This window comes from Telopea speciosissima, chromosome 11 (assembly GCF_018873765.1).
Source record: "Telopea speciosissima isolate NSW1024214 ecotype Mountain lineage chromosome 11, Tspe_v1, whole genome shotgun sequence".
NCBI classification, from domain to species: Eukaryota; Viridiplantae; Streptophyta; class Magnoliopsida; order Proteales; family Proteaceae; genus Telopea; species Telopea speciosissima.
Genome location: NC_057926.1, coordinates 34,965,386 through 34,989,299, shown reverse-complemented (window position 1 = coordinate 34,989,299; position 23,914 = coordinate 34,965,386). Strand labels below are relative to the sequence as shown.

Below are 23,914 nucleotides of genomic sequence, written 5' to 3'. Positions count from 1 at the left end.
TACAGATTTTGTGATCTGTCATTAATTTATTTTTTTTATAACAGGGTCACATTTACTCCAACGGTTGAACATTGCAGTATGGCTACAGTGATTGGCCTTTGTTTACAGGTGAAACTTATGCGGAGTCTACCTTCTCGTTACAAGGTGTGTCCCTATTCCCTCATGATACCTGAAGCTGAAGAGGCATTTAATATGAGTTTTATTATTTGTTATAGTGCTACAAGTCTCTCTTGAAGAGTTCTTCAGTTCTCTTTTGCTATTCTTTTTGTACATAGCCCTGAGATATGGGTTGTTCAAATGGCACACACAGGTTATGAATTCCAGCTTCTTCTTTGGCCAATGGGCCAAAATATTTGTTTTTTTATTTATAAATATTATTGTCTGTCTTTCTTCTGCCCTGCAAGTGTAGGGAAGGAAGGGGGAAATGGATGCTTCTTCCAAAGTTTTATTGATTAGGAAGAAAAGAATTCAAGGTAGATGGGATGAAACTGGGCCAACAAACAAGAATTCCATCCTCTCAGAAAGATAAATAATGCAGAATTTCCCCTGGGTGGGTCGGGGTGGGGGCACGCTTATAGATCATACTGCTTACCATGGAAGAAGAAAAGTTAGAAGTAGAAAATACAAAGATGATAAATGCCAGTTTTTCAAGCAACTTAGCTCTCCTGGTCTTCCCAGGCCACTGTTGATGTGATGTAAATGTACCACTCTACTCCATGTTGCAAACAAAATTGTGAAGCTATTTAGTAACCTGGCTGCTTTCCTGTACAAATATTTACTGTGATTTTGCAGGTCTATGCTAAACATTTCCCATTAAAATTGTGACAAAATCAGATAAAACAACCAGAATCAGTGAAGAAGAAGAAGAAGAAGATAACAGAGAAAGAGAAAGATCGACTAGGGAGAAGAAGCCTTATGGTTAGGAATCAAATCACCTTATCGTCAGCCGTAATATTTATTTATATTGATAAAGTAGGGCAGTTACAGTTACACAATACAATAAGCACTCCACTAACAAAAGACTTCTCTATTAAGAAAAGACTGTAGACCATACCTACCATCCAGTTGACTACTCATAAAGACAATAGTTTACAGACTATAGACAATAACTTCCAACTATAAACTTTAACGCTCCCCCTCAAGCTGGAGGATATATATCAAAGCTTCAACTTGGTACAACAAGAACAGATATAAACAATAAAACCAGTCTTGAACATATATATCAGTCGTAGGCGCTAGAGATCATAGAGAGAACTTCCTTCTGGTTGCAACACCAAAACAAGCACCCCAATCACCAGTAGTACCAGTGGTGGAGGGCCGGTTAGAGAAGGAAGAGATCTGAGATAGATTCACAGAGTTGCAGGGGAGAGAGGAAATCACATAAGAAGAAAAAGGGGGATGGGGGGAGGGAGCTCGCACTGCCACACAGGCTCATACCATACAAATTCAACGTCAATTAATTCTCAAACCTGAAATTTCATCCTAATACAAGCTATTTAAAAGGAGAAAATCTAACTACCAAAGGAAACCTATTAAACTAGGAACAAACATTAACAAGGAAACTAAGAACAACTGGGAAACCAAATGGCCTACGTAGTTAAACTTCTAAAATTAAAAGATTGCATATTTCCTAAAGAAAATAAATATCTAATTATCATACTAGACTAAAAACCCAGATTTGGACCCGGGTCTCGATCTGGGTTCCAAAATGGGTTCGGACTGACCTATGGAACTGTTCCTGCATCAACTAGTAGAGAAAAAATCTTCATGTTTATTAAATCCAGACAACAATGAGCAAAATAAGCGGCAAAGAATACCAACCGCACCAAATATCATGGCAGCAGTAACGTCATAAGCCCTTTTCAAGGAAGGCAAGTAGTAATTTCCATAAAGAAGACAGATAAAGTATCAGCCTAGGTTGTTGTAAACCACAAATAAAAGAGCAGCATAGGTTGCTAAGAACTACGGATAAAAGAGCAACATAGGTTGCTGCGAACCACGATAACAACGTAAGGTTGCTGGGAACCACATAACACAGCATAAGGTTGTTTGGAACCGCATAACAGAATATAAGGTTGCTGGGAGCCACAATAACACATCATAAGGTTGCTGGGAACCACAAAAACACATCATAAGGTCGCTGGGAATCACAATAATACGAATAACAATCTTGTTGCAAACCACAAGTAACCATCTTCATAAAAAAAACATGTTGTTGATGACACTAGCAAACATAGTGACTAGGCAACCGTCCAGGCACCTTGATCACCTTGGGCCGCCTTGTGTCTAGGCTCCCTCCAACGCGGCAACACCTAGGGTAATGTAGTCCTAGGTAGGGGTAATCCCACTAGGAGCCAGGGTAATGGGGTCACACACAAGGGCTGGCCGATTGGGTTAGGATTCAGAAATCTAGGTCAAAACTAGGGTTAGGGTTGGACAATGGTAATAGGGTTTATGGGGTTTTAATGTGCAGGTCTAGGGTGCTTTTATCGTATATAAATAACAGGATTTGGGAAGGTTTTAAAATTCTGCAATTCTAGACAGAATTGTGTTGCAGGTTTTGGGCTTTAATGGAGTGAAGGAATGGAGAGGGTAGAGTGGGAGTAATGGGCTGGGTTTAGGATCGAGTGTAGGGAGAAGTGTGGGGGTTGTATGCTGGAAGTTTGGTTTGAAACTGATGGACAGGAGGGGGAGTCCTAGTTAGGGTAGGAGTTGCAGGTTTAATGGAGGTTAGGGTTTGATGGATGGAAGGGGTGTGTGTGGATTAGGTCTAATGAAGGGGAATGGCTGGACAGATTAGAAGAAGAAGGTTTGAAATCAAATTGCAGGTTCAAACTTACTAGATTGGAGAGACAATGGCAGCAGCTTGATAACTTGAAGAAACCTCCCGATCTTCACGATAAAAGGAGTCGTAGGAGTCCACCCACCCTAACCACCTTGAGATCCACAAGGATATACACTCACAAAGAGCAGCAGCAATGGCAGTAAGCATAAAGCTAATTTTTATTAATCAAATTCGTGTTTAATGCTTTGCCCCCTTACAAACTTATATAAAAGACTCAAAATAGACTTCTACTCTAAAAAGGAAAGGCCTAACCCTATCCCTAACCTATTAGGTAACTTAAAATGACTAGGAAACTAGAATACTAAAGAAAATAGACTCAAAACATGGTTGGACTTATAGAGTCCTAATCCAGCCCAACTTACATCACATGACCATTTAAATTGAACCAATTGGATGCAACCAATTTGAACTGGTTCAATTAAAAAACATAAAAATAAACTAAGTATTAGGCTAATCCCATATGCAACCTATATACCCCTAGTTTAGGCTCATTAAAGTGGCTTATTACATAGAAAACCCTTGGGATCAAAGGCCCAACATATATATATATATCCCAACCCTAGACTTATTTCTAATAAAAGAAGCCAAGTTTGGTGATAATTCTGCATCATAGGGTCACCTAGACGCCTTGACAACTATGCTAGTAGATAATAACAAGTCAGCTTTATCCCAGCTAAATGGGGTCAGCTACATGGATCCTTTCAAAAACAAAGTAAGAGGAATGAAGAGGAATGCAGATTAAAATGAAGAAATGGGATTAGAAAAGTAAGTAATGGAAAATGAAAAATGGAAGTAAGAGGAAAGAGGATAGCCCAGAAAATCAGGAAAATCTCAACTACATAACATAATTGAGCAAATAACAATAATCTTCAAATATGCAGATGACACTATGTTGATGACACAGTACATAATGATAGTAATATTCAAATATCAGTAAACGCATGATAACTCCAATCTCCCCGTCTCATGTAGCACTACACATGGACAAATAAGGGAGGGTAGTATACCATGTATAACTTAAAAAATAGAAGCAATATACGGCACATTTACCAAATTAGCAGGTTATAAAGAATTGCAGAAAAAAAAATGGATCTGATGACCAAAAAACCAGAAATAGTCTCCCATATACACATCATACCATCATCCACAAGCCATAGAGGATAGAATCAACAATTACTCAGATATAGTATTCAATCAATGCACAAGTATATTCAATATGGAGTCTCAAATATATTGAATCAACAATTAGTCAGGAAACCAAGAAATAGTATTCAATCAAAAAAATAATGAATCAACAATTACTCAGAAAACCACAAGGCAGAAATAGAGAGAGTCACAGGTCATAGATCAAGGGGAAGACCAAGATCACCCAACTGCAGGTGATATGCCACAAAGAAACACATGTATATTCAATATGGAGTCTCAAATACACCCAAGAAATAGTATTCAATCAATACACAGCCGCAAGTGCAGCCGCAGACAAGCAGATCAAACAAATCCGAAACCACAGGGAAGAAAAACAGTAGCGGCCAATCCAAAGCACTGATGGAAGACTAATTTTTTTTATATAACAGTACCTTGGTAGTTGAGATGATCCCCAAAATTTCTTGATGATCCAACGGTTGGATTAAAAACACAATCCAACATTCAGGTGCAGCAAAAAGCCCCCCAAAACAAAGGTGTGCCACAAGGTATAACAGCAGCAGAAATCTTCCCCAAAACTGGGGTTCTGATGGTAGCAGTAAAAACGGCAAACTAGGAGAGTTATGAGAATTGTACCTTTACAAATGTACTGCCCATAAAGAGATCAAGGTACCAGTAACATAACCAGGATAAATAAGACCCAAAAACAGGATTCCGTTAGAGGTAAGAGTAGTAGAAAAATACTCCATAACAAGGGTACCTCAAGGAACAGTATAACAGTCAAAAAATGGTGTTGCAGGGGGTTAATCTCTCACCAGCTTATTGTATCAAAACAATGATTGAAACCAGAGATAACACTACCAGGAAAACAGAGATGCCACAAGTATGAAAGGTTCAATATAATGCCAAAAAGGGATCAAACCAGATCCATATGAAGAGCAGCAATCAAAACTCCATGTGCAGGAAACTTCATGTCAACAGAAATCTTTATATCAGTAGAGAACTCCTTGTGCAGTATGAAGAGATACCATATCCAACAAGAACACTTCATTCATAGGTAAAAACAACCCATTCTTCAAAAAGCAGCTACTTATATATCACAGCAGCACACCAAGGCACCATCAAAACAGTAGAAACTGTAGTTCTTCATATCGGATTAACTAGGGTATATTTTTTTCTCCTTTTTTCTTCTCTTCTTTTTCTTCATAGTTTTAATACCTTTTGACAAAGTCAGATAAAACAATCAGAATCAATGGAGAAGAAGACAAGGGAGAAAGAAGAAAAGAAGAGAAGAAAGAGAGAGAGAGATCGACTTGGGAGAAGAAGGCATATGGTTGGGAATCAAATCACCTTACCGTGATCCACACTATTTATTTATATTGATAAAGTAGGCCTTTAAACAATTCGATAAGGACTCCACTAACACAATACTTTCTCTATTAAGAAAAGTCTATAGACCAAAACTACCCTCCAGTAGACCATGGTATAAAATCTCGCGAAATATCGGCGATATATCGCCATATTTCGTGAATCTCGATATGTCCGAGATCACGAAACACTTCGAAACATAAAAATACAATATCTCGTCGATATATCGTGATATATCGACGATATATCGTGATATATCGGCGATATATCGTGGATCTCACGATATATCGCGAGATCTCACGATATATCGCGAATCTCACGATATATCGCGAGATATTGTAAAAGTGACAAATAGTGTCACATTAAGAGCCTTATAATTCTATATTTCGCAGCTTTTGGTCGATATTTCGACCGAGAGCTGCTGAAATTCAAATTTTCTCTCTTCTTCCTCCCTTCCAAGCCTCATCCAAGCATTGTTGAAGCTCCTTGTCACGGGAAGGCGTCGGAGGGTCATCTAAGCTCATCATCCAAGCCTATTTTCATTATTTAAGGTAAATTCTATTTCTCTAAAACTTATTTTTTAAAAAGTTTTGTACAAATGTTGTTGGATGTTGATGATATTAATATATGTTAGACAGGAGGCCGATCTACTGACCTCACGGTGTCGAAATTTTTCCCATATGTATTTTTTTTTTTTTCTGGTTTTAAAAATTCATTTTCCTACAACTAAAATAGGAAATAATTAGGGGTAATATGACTTAGATGGTAATGAATTAAATATATGTTAGACACCAATGGCCGATCTACGGCTTCACGATGTCGGTTTATTTTTCTGCTCTTAAATAATTCTTTTAATTTTCGAAAATTAAGAAAAATATATAAAAATTAAAAAAACAGAAATAAATAAGGAAAAATATGAGTTTTAAGTTTAAAAAATAATGAAAAAATATGAAAGTTATTTCTATATGTTTTGAGATGCATTACATGTATATTATGTTTACTAATTTTTGGTTTTGTTGTGTTAGGTCAATACTTATATTAACATTATATATAAAAATTGGTTTTAATTATGTGAAAAATATAAGGGTTAGGGAAAAATATTAAATAACTATACAAGTGTATTAGTAATCTAAAAGTGTCGATTGAAGTGCATCTACATTAAGTTTTTTAATTATTTGTGTTACTTACATTACGATAAACAAGTATCATTATGGCGGATCGTGATAGACAACGTGCGAAGGGCAAGCAAAAGGGGGGAAAGTAGTCAACAAAGGGGCGGAGGGAACAAAGAGAAGCAGAGGGAGCAAGAGAGACCAACCCGACCGGCTAGGGGTGACATTGCATGGTTACATGGTACTCCCAGCGATGGGGATAAGAGAAAATCTATATGTAACTATTGTCACATGCAATTTATGGGAGGTGGGTCCGATGGAGACTTAAACAACATCGAATGGAGGATCTAAAGATGTTGTAGGTTGTCATATGGTCCCTCTTGAAGTAGCCGAGGAGATTGGTGATAGTTTGAGGGGAAGAAAGAAGAGGAAGGCTAACAAGCGATGGATAAGAGAACAACTTGAGGATACGGTGAGGAGTTCGATGGGAGGAGGAAGGCGATACAATGATGATGATGATGATGATGATGACTCCTCCGATGATGACATTGCGATGCGATGACATACTGAATAGCGAGAGGAGGCTAGGGATTTTAGGCGGACTGTTTGAGGAGCGAGTAAGTTTTCAAGATGATCGCGAGAGACAAAGAGTAGGGGGTAGTGGAGGAGGTGCGATTCTGGAGGTCTAGAACTTTGAATCCTTTTAAAAGATTACAAAGTGTGAGGGCAACCCCAACACCTCTACCGATGCAGTACCACCATCAACATCGATCCTAAATTGCATAAGAAGAAAGGAAGCGATCGACCCGAATCGAAAGGAGCGTGGAAGGGGATGAAGGGATTGGTTAAAGAATCGATAGCTAAGTGGATGCTATACCATACCATCCCAAGAAACACCTGAAGGCCCCCATTATGATACCATGATAGATACCATTACGGTGGCCCAGGATTGAGGGCCCCACCCCATATGTAGGTAATGAATGTTTTTCTACCTCAGCAAAGAGTGAGATTGATGAGTACATTAGTGAGATGAGGAATATGTGGGAGACATATGGGGTGACTATAATGGCGAGATGGATGGACTGGGCCTACAAGAAAGTCCATCATCAATTTCATGGTTTATTGTGGTGGGAGGACGGTGTTCCTCAATGCAGATGCATCCAAAGAGATAAAGGATCAAAATATATTTCTGATTGTTAAAGGAAGTAGTGGAAAAAGATGTGGGTATTGAGAATGTTGTCAGTTGTAACGGACAATGGAAGTAATTTCAAGTGGCCGGTGAGAAGATGATGAACAATAGTAAGTACGGCTCTTGGACTCTTTGTGCAGCCCATTGCATTGACTTAATGCTAAAAGATATGGGAAAGTTAAAGTTGGTGAAAGTGTGATTGAAAGTGCAAGACAAGTCACCAACTTTGTATACAACCACTCCTATGCATTCAATCTATTGAGGGAAAATGTGGGGTGACTTGGTTAGGCTGGCATCACAGATTTGCCACTAACTACATTGCTCTCAAAAGCATTGAGGCAAAGAAGGCGGGTTGAGAAGCATGTTTGCTTCGAGGAGTGGTTTGAATGGAAGGGTTCCAAGATTGCAAATGGGAGGGAAGCACTAACAACGATGTCATCCGAGGACTTACGGACCAAACTAAGCAAAGTGGTGAAAGTTTTAGAGCCGATGGTTAAAGTTCTACACGTTCTTGACTCGCTCTGAAGGGCCCAACCATGCCATCCTATATCTTTGATAGACTTGATGAAAGATAGTGTCTATAGTGTGGCTCCTCGCATATGAAACACTTCTTAGATATCATAAATGCTCATTTGGGAGAATCAACTTATGCATCATTTGCATAAAGTTTGGTGAGTAAATTTGTTTTATGTTTACTAATTCATAGTATTATTATTTACTAATTACCTATGCATTTGACAATACCTCTATTTTATATGTCATATTTCAGATACTACTTGAACCCTAAGTATCGATATAACATAGGCTTGGGTTGGAAACTCGACTTATTGATCTTTGTGAAACAAGTAGTGAAGAAGTTGGAGCGGATGGTGCTCTGAAGCAATTTGCAACAATGAAGTGAGTTCATTTGGAAACTCAACTTATTCATGCTTTCAAATAAGTAGTGAAGAAGTACTTACTAATTTTCCACATGGGTGTAGATCAAGGTATTTAGGGATGCATTGGGAAGTTTTGGGCCGAGGTCAGCGATCTGGTGAGCACGTGGTGATCTTGGTAATTCTTTTAAGTTTTAAATTACATCCGTATTGAAATTTGAAAGTTGAAAGTTGAAAGCGACATTTGACACATGTCTTTTTGTTGTAAACTTGTAATGCTGGTGAATGGTGGGTGTTGTATGGGAATCGGTGAAAACTTAAGAAGAATAGCAATTAAAGTCCTTGCCCAAACATGTTCGCATCCGGTTGTGAGGAGGCTGGAGTACCTTTGCGCTCATCCACTCCAAGAGGCGCAGCAGTTGGGGTCTCAACGTTTATCGACATGGTGTATATGCGCACTGACTTGAAGGCTGGCTTCGACACATACGCATGGGACATGTGGGACGAGAGGAGCACCATTGATCTAGCGACATCTTCAAGTTGACTCGAGACGATGAGGACCCTATTGTGGATTGGGTGAGGATAGAGGTGAGCCAGTGTTGGATGAGGAGGAGGTAGGCCCCACCCCATGATAGCTTCCGAGATTGGTGCTAATGTGGGCGAGTATATGGCTAACGAGGGTCGATACATGCGAGGAAGCCTCACCCATACCATTCGTACCACTGGTGGCAATGTTGCGATGATGAAGATTGGTCTAAGTCCTCGAATGATGATGATGATGATGGTGATGATGGTGATCTTTGGTGGTGGTGGTGGTGGTGGTGATGGTGATCTTTGGTGGTGGTAATCTTGGTGGTGGTGATGTTGGTGGTGGTGATCTTTGGTGAAGAATTTGACAAAGACGCGAGAGCGTTATGTGTAGACCAGGAGGCCCAGGATCGGCGCTGTAGAGCCACTCCGATTCACCTGGAGAGACACAGTTTGATCATGCCACACAAGATATGGACCCGGAGCACGTGCCCCGCACCCCCCCCTCGAGAGGCCCCCTACATACATACAACAGAAGCGTAGGGGTCGACAAACACAGATTGCAACTTGATCACATGGACATTGATAACCTATCTAGCTCTGTTGGTGGTTTGAGTATGGGTGATAGGGAGGAGGACCGATTGGACATTGGCGTGCCCCATCTTTTGGCGCACATGCCACTCCATTGGCATCGGATTATGGTGCTTCCAACCTTACAAAGGGATATGATATGGATCATCATCATATGGGCGATTTAGTGGGTAGGGGACTATGACTACGGTCCCAGTCCCGGTGACATCTTGATCATCTTTGTAGATAACATCTTTGCATACCCTAGCGGACCTAGCTACCAACCTCACCACCATACATACGCAGCCAATGCCATCGCCTCTTGCGGCGCCAACATCATATCACAAGGATCATCTTCTTCCGGATCGATCGATTGGTAACCCTAGTTTATATCCTAGGACAGGTTACCTACAGATGTTGATGATTCCATTTACGTGACACTTGTGGATGACTACACTCGTTTTCTTCTCCGATTCTATACCGTGGTCCACATATGTCCTTAAAACAAAGAGCAATGGACGTCGACTCCGTGAGGCATGAGTGGGATTGATCCAGGGAGGCACAAAGAACTACTATTAGCGATTTAGCACTTGTAATTTGTAACTTAAGTTGTGATTTCATTAATCTATGTGTATTTAACTATTTATACATTAGGGTCGGGCGACCGTATGTCAATCAAGGGTGCAAGCCCAAAACACCAATTTGAATTCACATTTTTACAATTTTATGGTTTAAATGTGTTTATTAAGCTTAAATAAGGCTGTCCATGAAGTTTCGAGCCTAGATATGGCCAAATACCCCGAGATGGACCCCGAAATATTGCGAGAAAAAATGCAATATTTCGGTCATATTCGTGATATCTCGGATATTTCGGATATCTCGGTAGGCCGAGATACCGATATATCACGAGATATAGTACTATGCAGTAGACTACAACAACTCAACTCAGCCTTACGCCAACTAAATGGGGTCGGACACATGCATCCTTACCCTCCTACTCAACTTAAGCTTTATCCCAACTAAATGGGGTTGGCTAATCCTTACCCTCCAGTCAGCTCTATTTAAAGCTATACCTGATACAATGCCTAAGATATGCATATCTTTCCTCACCACTTCTCCGCGGGCCATTTTAAGTCTACCCTCGACTCTTTTAGCTTCTTCAATCTGCCTCTGTCCTCCATTATACATGGACATGCCACCTCAAACAACTTTCTCATAGCTACTCCCAAATCATCTCTAATTTGTTCATTCGTTACTTTATCCTTCCTAGTTTACCACTCATCCATCTCAACATCCTCATCTTAGCTATAGTGAGTTTATCTATATGATGTTTTTTAATTATCCAACATTCCACACCATACATCATAGCCAGTCGTAAGACTATCCTATAAAATTTTCCTTTTAGATTTGAATACGCCGATCACACAATACTTCAGACGCATCTCTCCACTTCATTCATCTGATTTTAATTCTCTGTGTAACATCATCCTATGTTTCTCTTTCTTTATTCACGATTGAGCCTAGATAACTAAAATAATCACTTTGTGAAATCTCCTTCTCATCAATTGTCACCACCTCCTTATCAGTCCTATTGTAACTAATGTTACACACCATATACTCCGTTTTTGTTCTACGTATCTTAAAACCTTTTGATATCAAGGTTGATCTCCATAATTCCAACTCGACATTAATCCCTGCTTTTGTTTCCTCCCACCAAAACAATATCACCAGCAAAAGTCATGTACCAATGGACCTGATCTTAAATCACATTGGTTTATTCATCTATGATAAGTACCAACAAATAAAGGCTTAAAGCTGATCCTTGATGTAGCCCATTTGTAATTGAGAATTTACTACCTTGACCCCTAGTCACTGCACTATTAGACTTATCTTTAACTGTGTCCACATATATACTTGAATCACTTCTTTTCTCTGTTACTTGCGAAATTAATTCTCCAAGGGCTCTGCCATAAGCTTTCTCTACGTCAATAAATGTTATATGGAGATCCTGAGATCCTTCTTGTAATCTCTAAATCTTTCCATGAGTCTCCTAAGACCTCGTTTGTTTAGAGGGGAAGGTGGGGTGGGATTGTTGGGAAGATGGGACCCACATGTTTGTGGGGTTTTGTTGGGGTGGAAATCTTGAGGTAAAGTTACTTTTATCCAAAGTCCCACCAATTTGGTGGGACTTTGGTTAGCAAAGGGGTGGGATTTTGAAATGCCACATCAACAGACAAAGCAATTAATGATGTTTCCTGACACTTTTGTAAGTTCACCAACCCAAATTAACCAAACAAGGTTGGGGTGGGATGCTGAAGTGTCACGTCAGCATTTTCCCACCACACCTAAGTCCCCTCTAAACAAACAGGGCCTATGTGAGTAAATAGCTTATGTTGTGGATCTTTATGGTGTAGAACCAAATTGGTTCTTTGTAATAGTAGGTTTTTTTTTTTGTTTTGGGGGGGGGGGTGTCTTAGGCGAGTTTCATTAACTCTCTCCCATAATTTCATAATATGACTCATTAGTTTTATGCCTCTAGAATATTTTTTTTTTGGTGAATAAAAAATATATTACCAAAGCCCGAGGTGGGCGAGAAGGAAAGCGGGGGAGGGGAAAATACAAGGGGGAAGCTAAAACGGGGGGGGGGGGGGGGTGGGGAGCTCCGGGCCCCACTAGCGGGGGCGCAGCAGAGAACTGTCTAGGCCCCAGGAAACAACAATGTGCCTGTTCCTTGGGGAGTCAAAAAAGGCCTTAAGGGGCAAAAGACGATGCTTAGAGGAAACCTCCCAAGAGATGGCTTTCCAAATCAGGCCTAAGGAGCGAGAGTTGGAAGTCCATCTCCTAAGGTTCCTCTCCATCCAAATGTGGTAGAGGGTAGAGCCGAATACAAGCTTGCCTATGGTGTCGCAGGTAGTGCCGCTCATAGTTCGAAAACTCATTTCGTTTCGGTGTTTCGGGCTGACCGAAATATTGCATTTTTCTGGTATGTTTCGGTAGGTCATTTTGGTGGGTTTTAGGCCAAGTTAAGGCCTTAAACTTCATGGAAACCCTATTTTAGGCTATATAAACACATTTAAATGTTCAAATTGCAAAAATAGTCACCCAAAGTGGTGTTTTGGACCATTGTTGGCAATGTATGGTCGAACCCTAATGTATAACTTAGTTTATTACACATACACATTGTTTAAGACTTTAAGTTCTAGAGGACATAATAAATTAATGATTAATAAGCAATTTAAACAAGTAAATTGACTTGAAAGTTGGAAACATAAAGTGAATGACTCATAAGTCATAACTTAAGTCATAATATTTAGTGCATTAAGTCACTAACAAGTTAACAACTTAAGAAGTTTGAATCTTGTGTTCTCCAAGTGGTTCCGGCGTAGATTTGAAGGTTGGTACACAAATCAGCAAAAAGAGTTTGAAGAATGAAGAAAACAGAAGAAACAAACCACAAAAGAGCAGCCTTGTTACTCTCGGTCGAAATTTCGATCGAGACTAATGAGTTTCTGCCTTTTGTACTAGGTGTTTTGAAAAGAAAATCTCGATATCTCGCGAGATATGTACCAATATCTCGAGATATCACGAGATAATCGAAATCTCGACCGAGATTTGGTATTTTTTTGATTCGAGGTACCATTTTGTTTCACCCTAGTCGAGATTTTTGAAATATTCGAAATCTCGACCGAGATTTTGTGAGATTTAGTACTATAGTGCCGCTGGTGAAAGTCATGACCATCCAAAGCCACTCTCGGTCGAAAGGAAGGATTCTCCTGCGGCGAGGCCAAATGAACGACATGGCTTTTTTCCAAATGGTGGAGGTGAAAGGGTAGGCGAAAAAGAGGTGGTTAACGTCCTCAATGCCGTTTCCACAGAAAATGCAAGAAGGGGGGGGGCAGGAATTCTTCTGTGGGAGAGGAAGGCTTGGGTTGGAAGGCAAAGGTTGAGGGTTCTCCAAGCAAGGAAGCTGTGACGTGGGATGTGGCCTTTAAACCAGACTAGGTTGTGCCAACGGACTGAAGGGGCATGGTGCCTAACTAGATTCCAGGCAGATTTAAAGCTAAAGATGCCATTGTTGGAGGGTAGCCAGCAAACCTTGTCCACAAGCCCAGGGGGGGAAGGGGGGGGGGGAGAGAGGCCCAGATTAGGGAGAGGGGGGGGGAAGGGGGGGAGTGGAGGGACCAATTGCCATGAGAGATGATGGAAGAAAGAGGTGCAGATTTTGGGATTCTGGAGGAGTAGATTACTCTAGGACCAAAGTGGTTGTAGAGGACTCCTCAGGGGTGCCAGGGGACGAGCCAGAGGGAGGTGGAAGAACCATCCCTGATGGTGCAGGAGATGGCTGAGAGAGCCAGAGGCCGAAGATGGAGAATTTTGCGCCAGATCAGGAGGAATCCTTAAGGATGGAGGCAGTCCAGATGGAGTCATGTTTGAGGAGGTGAGAGTAGACCCACTGAACCCAAATGGAGTCATGCTTAGTGGAGATTTTCCAAATAAGCTTCAGGATTCCTGCAGTGTTAGAGTCTTGGATGCGGCGAATGCTAAGACCCCCCTCGGCTTTGGGAAGGCAGATCGATTTCCAACTGATCGGGTGAAGAAATCTGGAGGACTCCTTCCCTTTCCAGAGGAAAGCAGCAAAAAGGGACTCCATGGCTTTGGTGGTGGTTTTAGGAATAACAAAGATGCCGCACCAATAAATGTAAGAGGATTGGAGCACGGATCTAATGCATTCAAGCCTGTTTGCGTAGGAGAGAAGTCTGCCCTTCCAGAGTTGGAGGCGCTTGCGAATCATGTCAAGCATGGGGCAGCAGTGGTAGGGGGAGAGCTTGGCAGGGATGAGAGGGAGGCCCATGTATTTCACTGGGAGGGAGCCTAGAGAGAAGCCAGTGAGACGGAGAAGGGGGTCTTTCTCAAGGTCCGAGACTCCAGAGAGGAAGAGTTTGGATTTGAGGAGATTAATACGGAGTCCAGAGAGACTCTCGAAGAGGTGGAGGAAGGACATGATGGCGGAGATGGAAGAGGGGGAGGCTTTGGAAAAGATCATAAGATCGTCCGCAAAGGCGAGGTGGGTGAGGTTGAGTTGTTTACACTTGGGGAGGGGGGAGATAAGGTGAAGGCCAATTTTGGCTTGGATGCTTCTAGAAAGGACTTCCAAAGCTAGGGAGAAGAGGAAGGGGGAGAGCAGACAGCCCTGGCGGATTCCGACTTTGGAGTGGAAGAAACCGGCAGGAGAGCCGTTGACAATAACCGAAAAGGAGGGAGTGGAAATGCAGGCAAAAATCCAACGAATGAAAGGAGGGGGAAAGCCCATCTGAGAGAGCACATTGCAGATGAAGTCCCATCGTAGGGAATCAAAAGCCTTGTGGAGGTCAATCTTCATAAGAGCAGCGGGGGAATGGGCTTTTCAGTCAAAGACACGGACAATTTCAGAGCAAAGGATGATGTTATCCGCTATGCTCTTGCCCGCAATGAAGGTAGATTGATTGGGGCTGACCAGGGAGGGAATGACAAGTCGGATCCCGTTAGCCAGAATTTTTGCAATGAATTTGTAGAGGAGGTTGCAGAGGGAGATAGGTCTAAAATCAAGAAGAGAGGTAGCGCCATCTTTTTTTTCAAGGAAAGTCCCACTCTCCAAAACCATCCTTCATGTACTCCTTAATTGCCTCACGATCTCTCACAACCTCTGTCTCCAACGCAAGTTTAATGGGTATAATCTTATCACCACATCATTTTTTAAATCTTTATCCACAACTATACCTACTCCATATCTATTACTTTATCCCCTGGATGAGGCTAAGGAAAGTTCATCCATGGTGTGAGAACCCTTGCCTACTTGTCACCGCATCCCGCATCGAGCGGTAAGCGCCGCTTACGAGGGACCCCTTAGCTAATCTTTGCTTACTATTCACTACCTGGGGTCAAAATGTAGCGCATCGGTTTCGAGGGATGCCCTTACATAAGGTCTAAAATATGAGGTTCTAGGATCCATGCAAACAGCGTTTGTCTAAAGTTTTTTTGGTGCCGCTGCTGATTTGACGCACCAACCCTCCTCTATCCTGGTTTGGGACCGGTAGTAAAACACTAGTGTATTTCTCCGTGACTACACATAAAGACAACAGTTCATAGACTATAGACAATAACTTTCCACTATAGACTTCAACACAACTATAAACTCCAACAAAGATCAACCAACCAAGAAGGTTTATCAAGTCCACTAATTGCATTGACCACTTGGAATCAGCATCACTTCTTAAAATGACCCCATTCATGACTATCCATGATTCTAGCTTATGGAAAAGAAATAACGCAAGATCAATCTTTACCAAGTACCAACCTGGGTCTCTTAGTATTCCCATTGCCCCCTCTTGTTTTTGGTTACCCCACCAAATACTATCTTTTTTTTTTTGGGTGAATAAGAAATTCATTACCAAAGAGGAAAATTACAGGCTCCAAAGGGGAGCAACAAAACAAAGAATCAAGAACCAAACCCTCACAAATGAGGGTGGGACCAACACGAGAGACAAGAAAGACCCTGGAGACAACAATGAGCCTGCTCCTTAGGTGTCAAGACAAGACGTAGGATGAGCAGACGATAATTTTGCCTTAATTTTAAAAGAAATGGAATCCCAAATCTGTTGATAAGACCTAGAGTTGGTGGTCCATTTTCCGATATTACGCTCCATCCAAATGTGGTTAAGAGTAGCACAAAAGTAAGCTTTCCGACCATGTCGAAGATAGAGGAACCCAAAAGTCATGTCGATCCAAATCCATTCATGGGAGAAGGGAAGGATTCTTCTAGGGGTAGGCCAGCATTTAGACAAGATACCATTCCAAATTGCTTCGTAGTAGGGCAATCAAAGAAGAGATTATTAGAATCTTCCACATTGTTCCAAAGCAGAGACAGCAAGAGGGGCGAAACTCGAATGTGGCAGCAAATTGACGGAGGAAGGCCTGGGTTGGAAGGTAGTTGGAGAAGATCCTCCAAGCAAAGAAGCAAAGGTTTTGAGGATATGATGCTTGAACCAAAGAAGCTTTCTCCAAGGAACCAATCAATTCTCGACGAATAAGATCTCAAGCCGATTTGGAGGAGAATGAATTGGAATTGCTTGCCAACCAAGTAATATAGTCACCTCTACCCAAAAGCCTTCTGGAAATGGAGGGAAGCTCTGCCCAGATGAGATTAAGCTTCGGAGAGGAGGTAGGTGGAGGGGACCAACCATTCTCGATCAAGGATGTCGCCTACCAAGGAGAGCCTCGTGTAGACCGTGGCGTAAATGATTCGTGTGAGTTATCGAGCCGGATGAGGATCCCCTTTGGTGCTAGCGATCGAGCCAAAGGTAGGACGAGAGCCCATCACCAATTTGAGAGTGAATGTTGTGAAGGACTAGATGGCGGGAGTCTAAGATCTTGCGCCTGCACTCCAAGAAGAATCGCAGAAGTCAAGCCGTCCAGTATGGAGTTTTGATGAAGAAGGCCCGAGTAAATCCAAACAACCTAGATGCTTTTCTGCTTAGGAGGCAATCTTCCAAATGAGCTTGATGATTCCAACAATTCACTTCTTTGATTCTTCTAATACCCAAGCCACCTTCCTTCTTAGGAAGACACACAACAGCCCAACTGATAGGGTGGAGGAACCTTAAAGAATCATTACCCTTCTAGAGAAAGGAAGCCAAAAGAGTTTCCAAGGACTGATAGTAACTTGAGGGAGACCATAGCAGCCAGACCAGTAGATATAACATGATTTCAAAACTGATCTAATAAGCACCAACCTGCCTGCATAAGAGAGTAGTCTGCCTTTCTACAACTGAAGCCTTTTGCAAATGATATCAAGCATCGGGGAACAGTGATGAGCGGATAGCCGGGCTGGAATTAAAGGGAGCCCCAAGTACTTGACAGGAAGGTGTCCCTCTTGGATACCAGATCTCTCAATGAAAGCCACTTTGTCCAAATCCGAAACCCCAGCAAAGAACAGCAAAGACTTTGAAGGGTTGATGCGTAGGCCTAATAACTCATGGAAATGCTGAAGACAGAGCAAAGCAGATTCAAGAGAAGCAATGGAAGCCTTAGAGAAAATCATCAGGTCGTCTGCAAACGCCAAATGAGTTAGCTTGAGAGCTTTACACTTTGGCAAAGGAGAAATGAGCTGCTGATCTGTACTAATTTGGATTTTCTTGGAGAGGACTTCTAAAGCCAAAGTGAACAAGTAGGGAGAGAGGGGGCAGCCTTGACGAATCCCCACAGAAGCATCAAAGTACCCCGCCGGACTGCCATTGACTAACACTGAGAATCTTGGGGAGGAGATGCAGGCCTGAATCCAGTTGACAAAATTCGCCGGAAATCCCATCAAGGTCATCACTTGAGTAATGAAATCCCACCCTAGAGAATCAAAAGCCTTATGGATGTCAATCTTCAAGAGAATAGAGGGAGAGTGATTTTTCCTATCAAACCCTCTGACAATGTCATGGCATAGCAAAATGTTGTCCGAGATGTTTCTTCCTGGGATGAAGGCTGATTGGTTGTCACTGACAAGAAGATCCACTATACTTATGAGCCTTCGAGCAAGAATCTTGGCGATGAACTTGTATAGCAGATAACAAAGAGCAATGGGTCTGAAGTCATTCATAGCAACTGCCCCCGCCTTTTTGGGGATGAGGCAAAGAAATGTGTGATTGATGCCCTTGACCTGGTTAGGATTAAAGAAAAAACTTTCAATGGCTGCAATAAGGTCTTGCTTGATGATGTCCCAAGTAGCTAAGGAAAATCCCATACTAAATCCATCCGGACCCAAAGCACCCGACACCTTGAGAGAATGGATGACTGCCACTATCTCATCTTCTTTGGGAATGGAGCTCAAAGATTCAAGGGAAGCCAAGGGAACGAACTTGTTGAGCAAGTCATTCGGGATAGGAGAGGAGGCCATCTGAGGGTAGCTGAAGAGACCCTTAAAGTGCTGAACTGCCAAGTCTTTTATGTCTTTAACTGTTGAAGCAGAAGAACCATCTTGGGTTGTGAGCTTAACAATTGAGTTGTAATTGACTCTGGCTTTCAAAGAACGATGGAAGTAAGCAATATTGGAGTCTCCCAGGTCTAACCACTTGATTCTAGATTTCTGCTTGAGGAAACTTTCTTCACGGGAAAGCAAGGAAGAGAGCTCAACAGAAATCTCTTTTTCCTCTACAGCTAAAGCGCTATTGAAGTTGTCAGTCTGCAACCGAAGCCGAATAGAGGCAGGCTTTGCCTTGCAATCCAGAACCTGCTGGGGAATGTTGCCAAAAGTGTTGATGTTCCAATCTTTTAGGGCAGCCTTAACATTTCTAAGCTTTTTGGATAGGGCTATAAGGGGGGGAGTGAAAGCAAAAACAGGTTTGTTCCAAGCTTCTTGAACAGTGGGTAAGGAGGAGGGGGTGAGAGGACCACATGTCAAAAAATTTGAAGGGTTTAGGGCCAAAAGAGGTGAAAGGCTGAATAGCCAGAGAGATGGGAGAATGGTTGGATATGTCAGGATTGTCAAAGGAAGCATGGGAAGAGGGAAAAGCTGAGAGCCAATCCTCATTGACCAACACTCTATTCAGCTTGCAGGAGATTTGATGAATTCTAGCCCTTTTGTTGTTCCAAGTAAGGGGGAATCCAGACCACCTCGGGTCATTCACTCCAATATCTTCAATACATTCATTGAAAGAATTTATTGCTTCCAAATCCAAGTGGTCTCCTCCTTGTTTTTCATACCTGTATCTGATGACATTGAAGTCACTTCCAAACCCCAAGGGTGAAGCCCAATATGGCTAGCAATGGATATAAGATCAGACCATAGGGGAATTCTTTGAGACTGACAATTGTGGGCATAAACCACAATGAAAAAGAAAGAGAAGTGGCCCAGGCAGTCAGAGAAGGAAAGGTGAAGGTATTGGAAAGAAGAGGAACAGAGAGAAATGGAGATTTTGCTGGGGTCCCAAAGAAGCCAAATTCGGCCATTGGGATGGTGGAGGTAATTGGAGAGAAGAGACCAGCCGGGGACAAGAGAATTTAAGATTTTTCCAGAGTTAGGATCTTTAATGTGGGTTTCTAAGAGGCAGCAAAAATTGGCTCGAGATGAGCGAAGCCGAGAGCGCACAACAGCTTGCTTGGAGGGGGAATTCAAGCCCCTGGTGTTCCAAATGAACCCTTGGATCATTGGAAAGGAGAGGGAAGAGGCAACAAAGGCTCGGAGAGCCTAGACATAACAGACTTGGAGCGTGTTTCACTGCGATAGCACCTATGGTAAGAACAACCAAAGGGTGTAGCCAAGTTGGACAGGTTGGAGGAGGATTTGCGAGGGAAAGAAGAGAGAATAGAAGAATTTTCGGGTGAAGGAGGATGGTCGCCAGCCGGGTTAAGAGATGTGGGTGGGTTTGAGACCCGAAAACCCAAAATAGGAAAAGTGTGTTTAAGTGAAGGGAGGTCCAGCCCTGGGTCAAAAGAGGCCAGGCCAGGCGAGACAAGGGAACTCGAGGGGACCACATGAGAAGAGGAGGTGGTAGGGTCCACGGAAAGAGGACAAAAGGGATTTGAAACCAAATCCACATTCAGAGCTACAGTCACGCAAGCATCAGTCGCAGATGAAGCCTGGGGAGCAGACGAGGTACCAGCACAAAACGCCAAAGGGCTGGTTTCCATGGAGTTCAGCGGCAACGAAGCTGCAGCAGCGTCAGCGTCAGGAGAGCCAAGAATGGAAAGCTCGACAGAAGGGTTTTCCGACTATCTTGATGAACCCAAAACTTGATCTAACGCCTTATCGACTTGGTAAGGAAAATTTTATTCACTTCAGTTGGAAGAATGTCATTGTCGGGTCTTTGTATAATCATCTTCTGAACAAACACACTTCCTGATCAAAACTCATCACTGTTGATACTTGCAGCTTCAACAAAATCCTTGGATTACTTTTTCAACTAGAAAAATGCACCTTGAATCTCGTTTTGTTCTTTGGCTTTTGAGTCTTCTAAACAACCTAGAATGGTAATGACCAAATGTTGAAAATGAATTGGTTTCTTTTTTATGCTAAGTTCTTCTTTTCAAACCACTTGAAAAATTGTTGTTAAAATGGATTGATTTGCATAAAAACAATGTTGAAATAATCACAGGAAAACCTTCAAAAGTTTCCAGCTCAAATGACCGTACTGGAAAGGTAATTCATGTCTTCTTTGCTAATACCAACTTCAAGACAATGTTGACTGCAATATTTTTACCGCACTGTGAAAGAAATGTGTTTTTGTTGAATCCCCTCCCCCAAGGGGGCGTATGAATGTATTTTACAGGGACTTGCTGGAAAATGTATTGGTATTTATTTAATTTCATGGTGGTGCCTAATTCTTTTTCCAAGGGCTGTGGTGTTTAGCTTTGTTGTCTTCTAGCTGGCAGCTGTTGTTCCAAGATGTAAAACCTGACATATGCTGCTTCAATTTGGAATTCTCTAATGTTTCTGTTTTTTGGTTAACTCTAATGTTAATCTCCTCAGTTCTCTTTTGGCTGATCTTTCCTTTTGCTTAATTAGGTGGATATCAGGGTAGCACCGGGAACACATGCGACTGAAGCTGCAGGTATTTATGGTTGATGTGCACTTCTCTTAAGTAGCAGTATATGAAAAAGTAAATTTGTCTTCCAGTATATGTGTTATTTATTCACTTCGAAACTTAGTTTTTAATATTCATGATTAGACAGGGTCTGATTCACCCTTAGTTATCTTCTAAAATCTACACTTATGGAGAGCTTATATGTGATGAGAAAGTTGCAGAAAAGTATGGCAACTCCTAGCTCTTTATGATCTAATGTCATGATTGTTCTTGATACATATTTTGCTTATGAAAGTCACTACTATCCTTGTTTTCCTCTTCTTTATATTGTGATCACACATTTCATTTTTGTAATATGTTGCTGATGTTGTTCTCAACTTGCAGTAAATAAGCAGTTGAACGATAAAGAACGGGTGGCAGCAGCCCTAGAAAACCCTAACCTCTTAAATATGGTTGATGAATGTTTGGCTCCTACTTATGCTTGACCAAACAGCATCCAAGAATCCCTTTCCTGTTTCAAGAAGTGTAAGACAAAAGCAACAACATTGTATCAGCAAATTCATTTCTGCAGCCAGAAAATCCATCTCCAAGAGCCCACAATAAGAACTCCTGTTCTTTATTAGCTAATTCTTTCTTCTGTTTTACTATTATATTGCTTCCACTCTGACAAGTAATTTGTTTTTTTTTTTTTTTTTTGGTGGAACAAATTATTTCAATTGATATGTTGGTCTAAGTCATTATTTTTCCATTTATTCATATAGTTTGTAAATATAAAGTATACTATGTCATAAAAATTGTAAATCAAAATTAGTAAACTGGGAATCTGAAATAGTACAAAAGGTAATACAATTTTCTTGTAATAGAAATCTGAAATCCTTGGGAGACATTAACTTGAGGTGTGAACATCAAACCATTTCGACCTCTCGACCGGAGGATTAGATTCAGGCCCCCCCCCCCCCATATTTTTACCTAAAATTAGGGGTGTGAAAAATTAATCCGAACCAGTTGGACCGATTGGAATCGTCTGAAAATTGAGTCTAATCAATTCCCTTATTGGTCGTTATCGAAACCAACCGGACCAACCAAAATAGTATACATTGAAAATCAAAATCAAACTGGTAACTCTCTGTTAAGATCCCGTTAAGGAAACCTGATAAAAATCTGAACCCGACACTCACCTTAATTGTTCGACTCCGTTTAAACCAATAAATACATAAAACTGATTCAAATCAATTGAAACCAGACCGAACCGATTGTTTGACACCCCTACCTATAAGGTTCGGCTTCAAATTTGTTTCCTCAAAGACATTGGTTTCAACTCGATCATTTCATCCTATCATCGTGAAAATCTCTCTTTCAATCAAAACCTAAAGACCTCTCTTGGTTTACCCTACTCAAATTTAGATTTTCTCAAATTAGATCTATCAGAAATCAAAAGAACCTAAATATCCAAGGGGTAGCTCAATTGGCAAAGACCATGCCTCACAATCAAGGTTCGTAATCTCGGATTCGATTTTGGCTGGATCGGTAACGGCTGGTATCGATCCGATCCACTGTATGGATAAGGGTAAAAAGGTCAAAAAATTGGATCTTAAAAAAAAAAAAAAAAAACAGGGGCAGAAGTGTGGTTGTCCGGTTTGGGTGATCCCAATCCAATCCAGCCAAGCCTATCCGATACCGAGATTACATACCTTGCTCACAACTAAGAGGTCATGATTTCCTCTCTTCTTGGTTCTTGTGCAGGTGCAGACCTTTTAAGTAAAAATTTCTAACACCAAATATACAACCCATGGTTCTAAGTATACGTATTTTATCACCTGTATAGGACGATATGTATCGATTTTGCTAGTCATCGATAGCGATACCATGTTGATACTGTATCGATAGCACGGTTCGGGCAAAGGATAAAATGGTCAGAAAATTAATTTTTAAGGAAATTCAGGGGTACTTTTGTCCGATATAGTCGATTCAGACCGATACCATATCGGGTATAGTACCGGTCATCAATACCATATCGTATCAATTTTGCAGGTCCAGCCGTTGGATGCCTCATTGGGTACTCCCCTAATGGGCTCATGGCAGAGGAGCCGGATCCCCCTCCATATCCTTCTCTAGTCGTCGAGTCACTCACCCCTATCCGGCCACTTCCTCCCCAACCTCTCTCCCCTCTCCTCTCCACCACTGCCTCCCCCTCTACGAGTAGGTGAAGAATGCAGGACTAGAATCCCTCTTAAGCACTAGCTAATCGTTTCACATCCATCCCTGTTATTTAGTTGTGAAAGCACTGCTAGGGATCCCACATGACATTGTTGGAGAATAAACAATGTTAAAGGCGGTTTTGTGGGTCCGAATCCATGAGAGAACGTCAATGTGGGAGCAACAAAAGTTTTACGATCCCATATCAGGCATATGAGGGGCTGATCCCACATCGGTTACAAATGGGATTTATTGTGAGTTGATATGGTCTTCGTTCCTGGTACTCTTATGAGGATTTTTGAGAACAAGTTTTTGCATGAGGTTTGTATCTTTGTTATCAGAGCTCAGGAAATTAAAATGTTGTATTAAAGTTGTTGCAACGAGCACAATAAGCTGAAAACAGCTTGGAGAAAATGCAATGGCCATTACCTTACAGATATCCAAAATGATCATAGGCCTTTTCAGAGGCTGAGATCTTTAGTCTTTGAAGAAGTGTTGTATTAAAGTTGTTAATAAATGAGTTTCAAAATATCTACTCTTTT

At 41.5% G+C, this 23,914-nt stretch overlaps 1 protein-coding gene across 1 annotated transcript in view; it reads left to right on the top strand.

Annotated features, from left to right (window-relative positions):
- LOC122644589 (protein AE7) overlaps positions 1 to 21,885 on the top strand; it is a 29,284-nt gene extending 7,399 nt beyond the window's left edge. The window contains exons 4-6 of the mRNA XM_043837969.1: positions 45 to 144; positions 21,158 to 21,203; positions 21,561 to 21,885. Of these exons, the coding sequence (XP_043693904.1) occupies positions 45 to 144; positions 21,158 to 21,203; positions 21,561 to 21,661 (247 nt within the window). The 3' untranslated portion in view covers positions 21,662 to 21,885. The remainder of the gene's footprint in view (positions 1 to 44; positions 145 to 21,157; positions 21,204 to 21,560) is intronic.
- Positions 21,886 to 23,914: the final 2,029 nt, after the last annotated feature.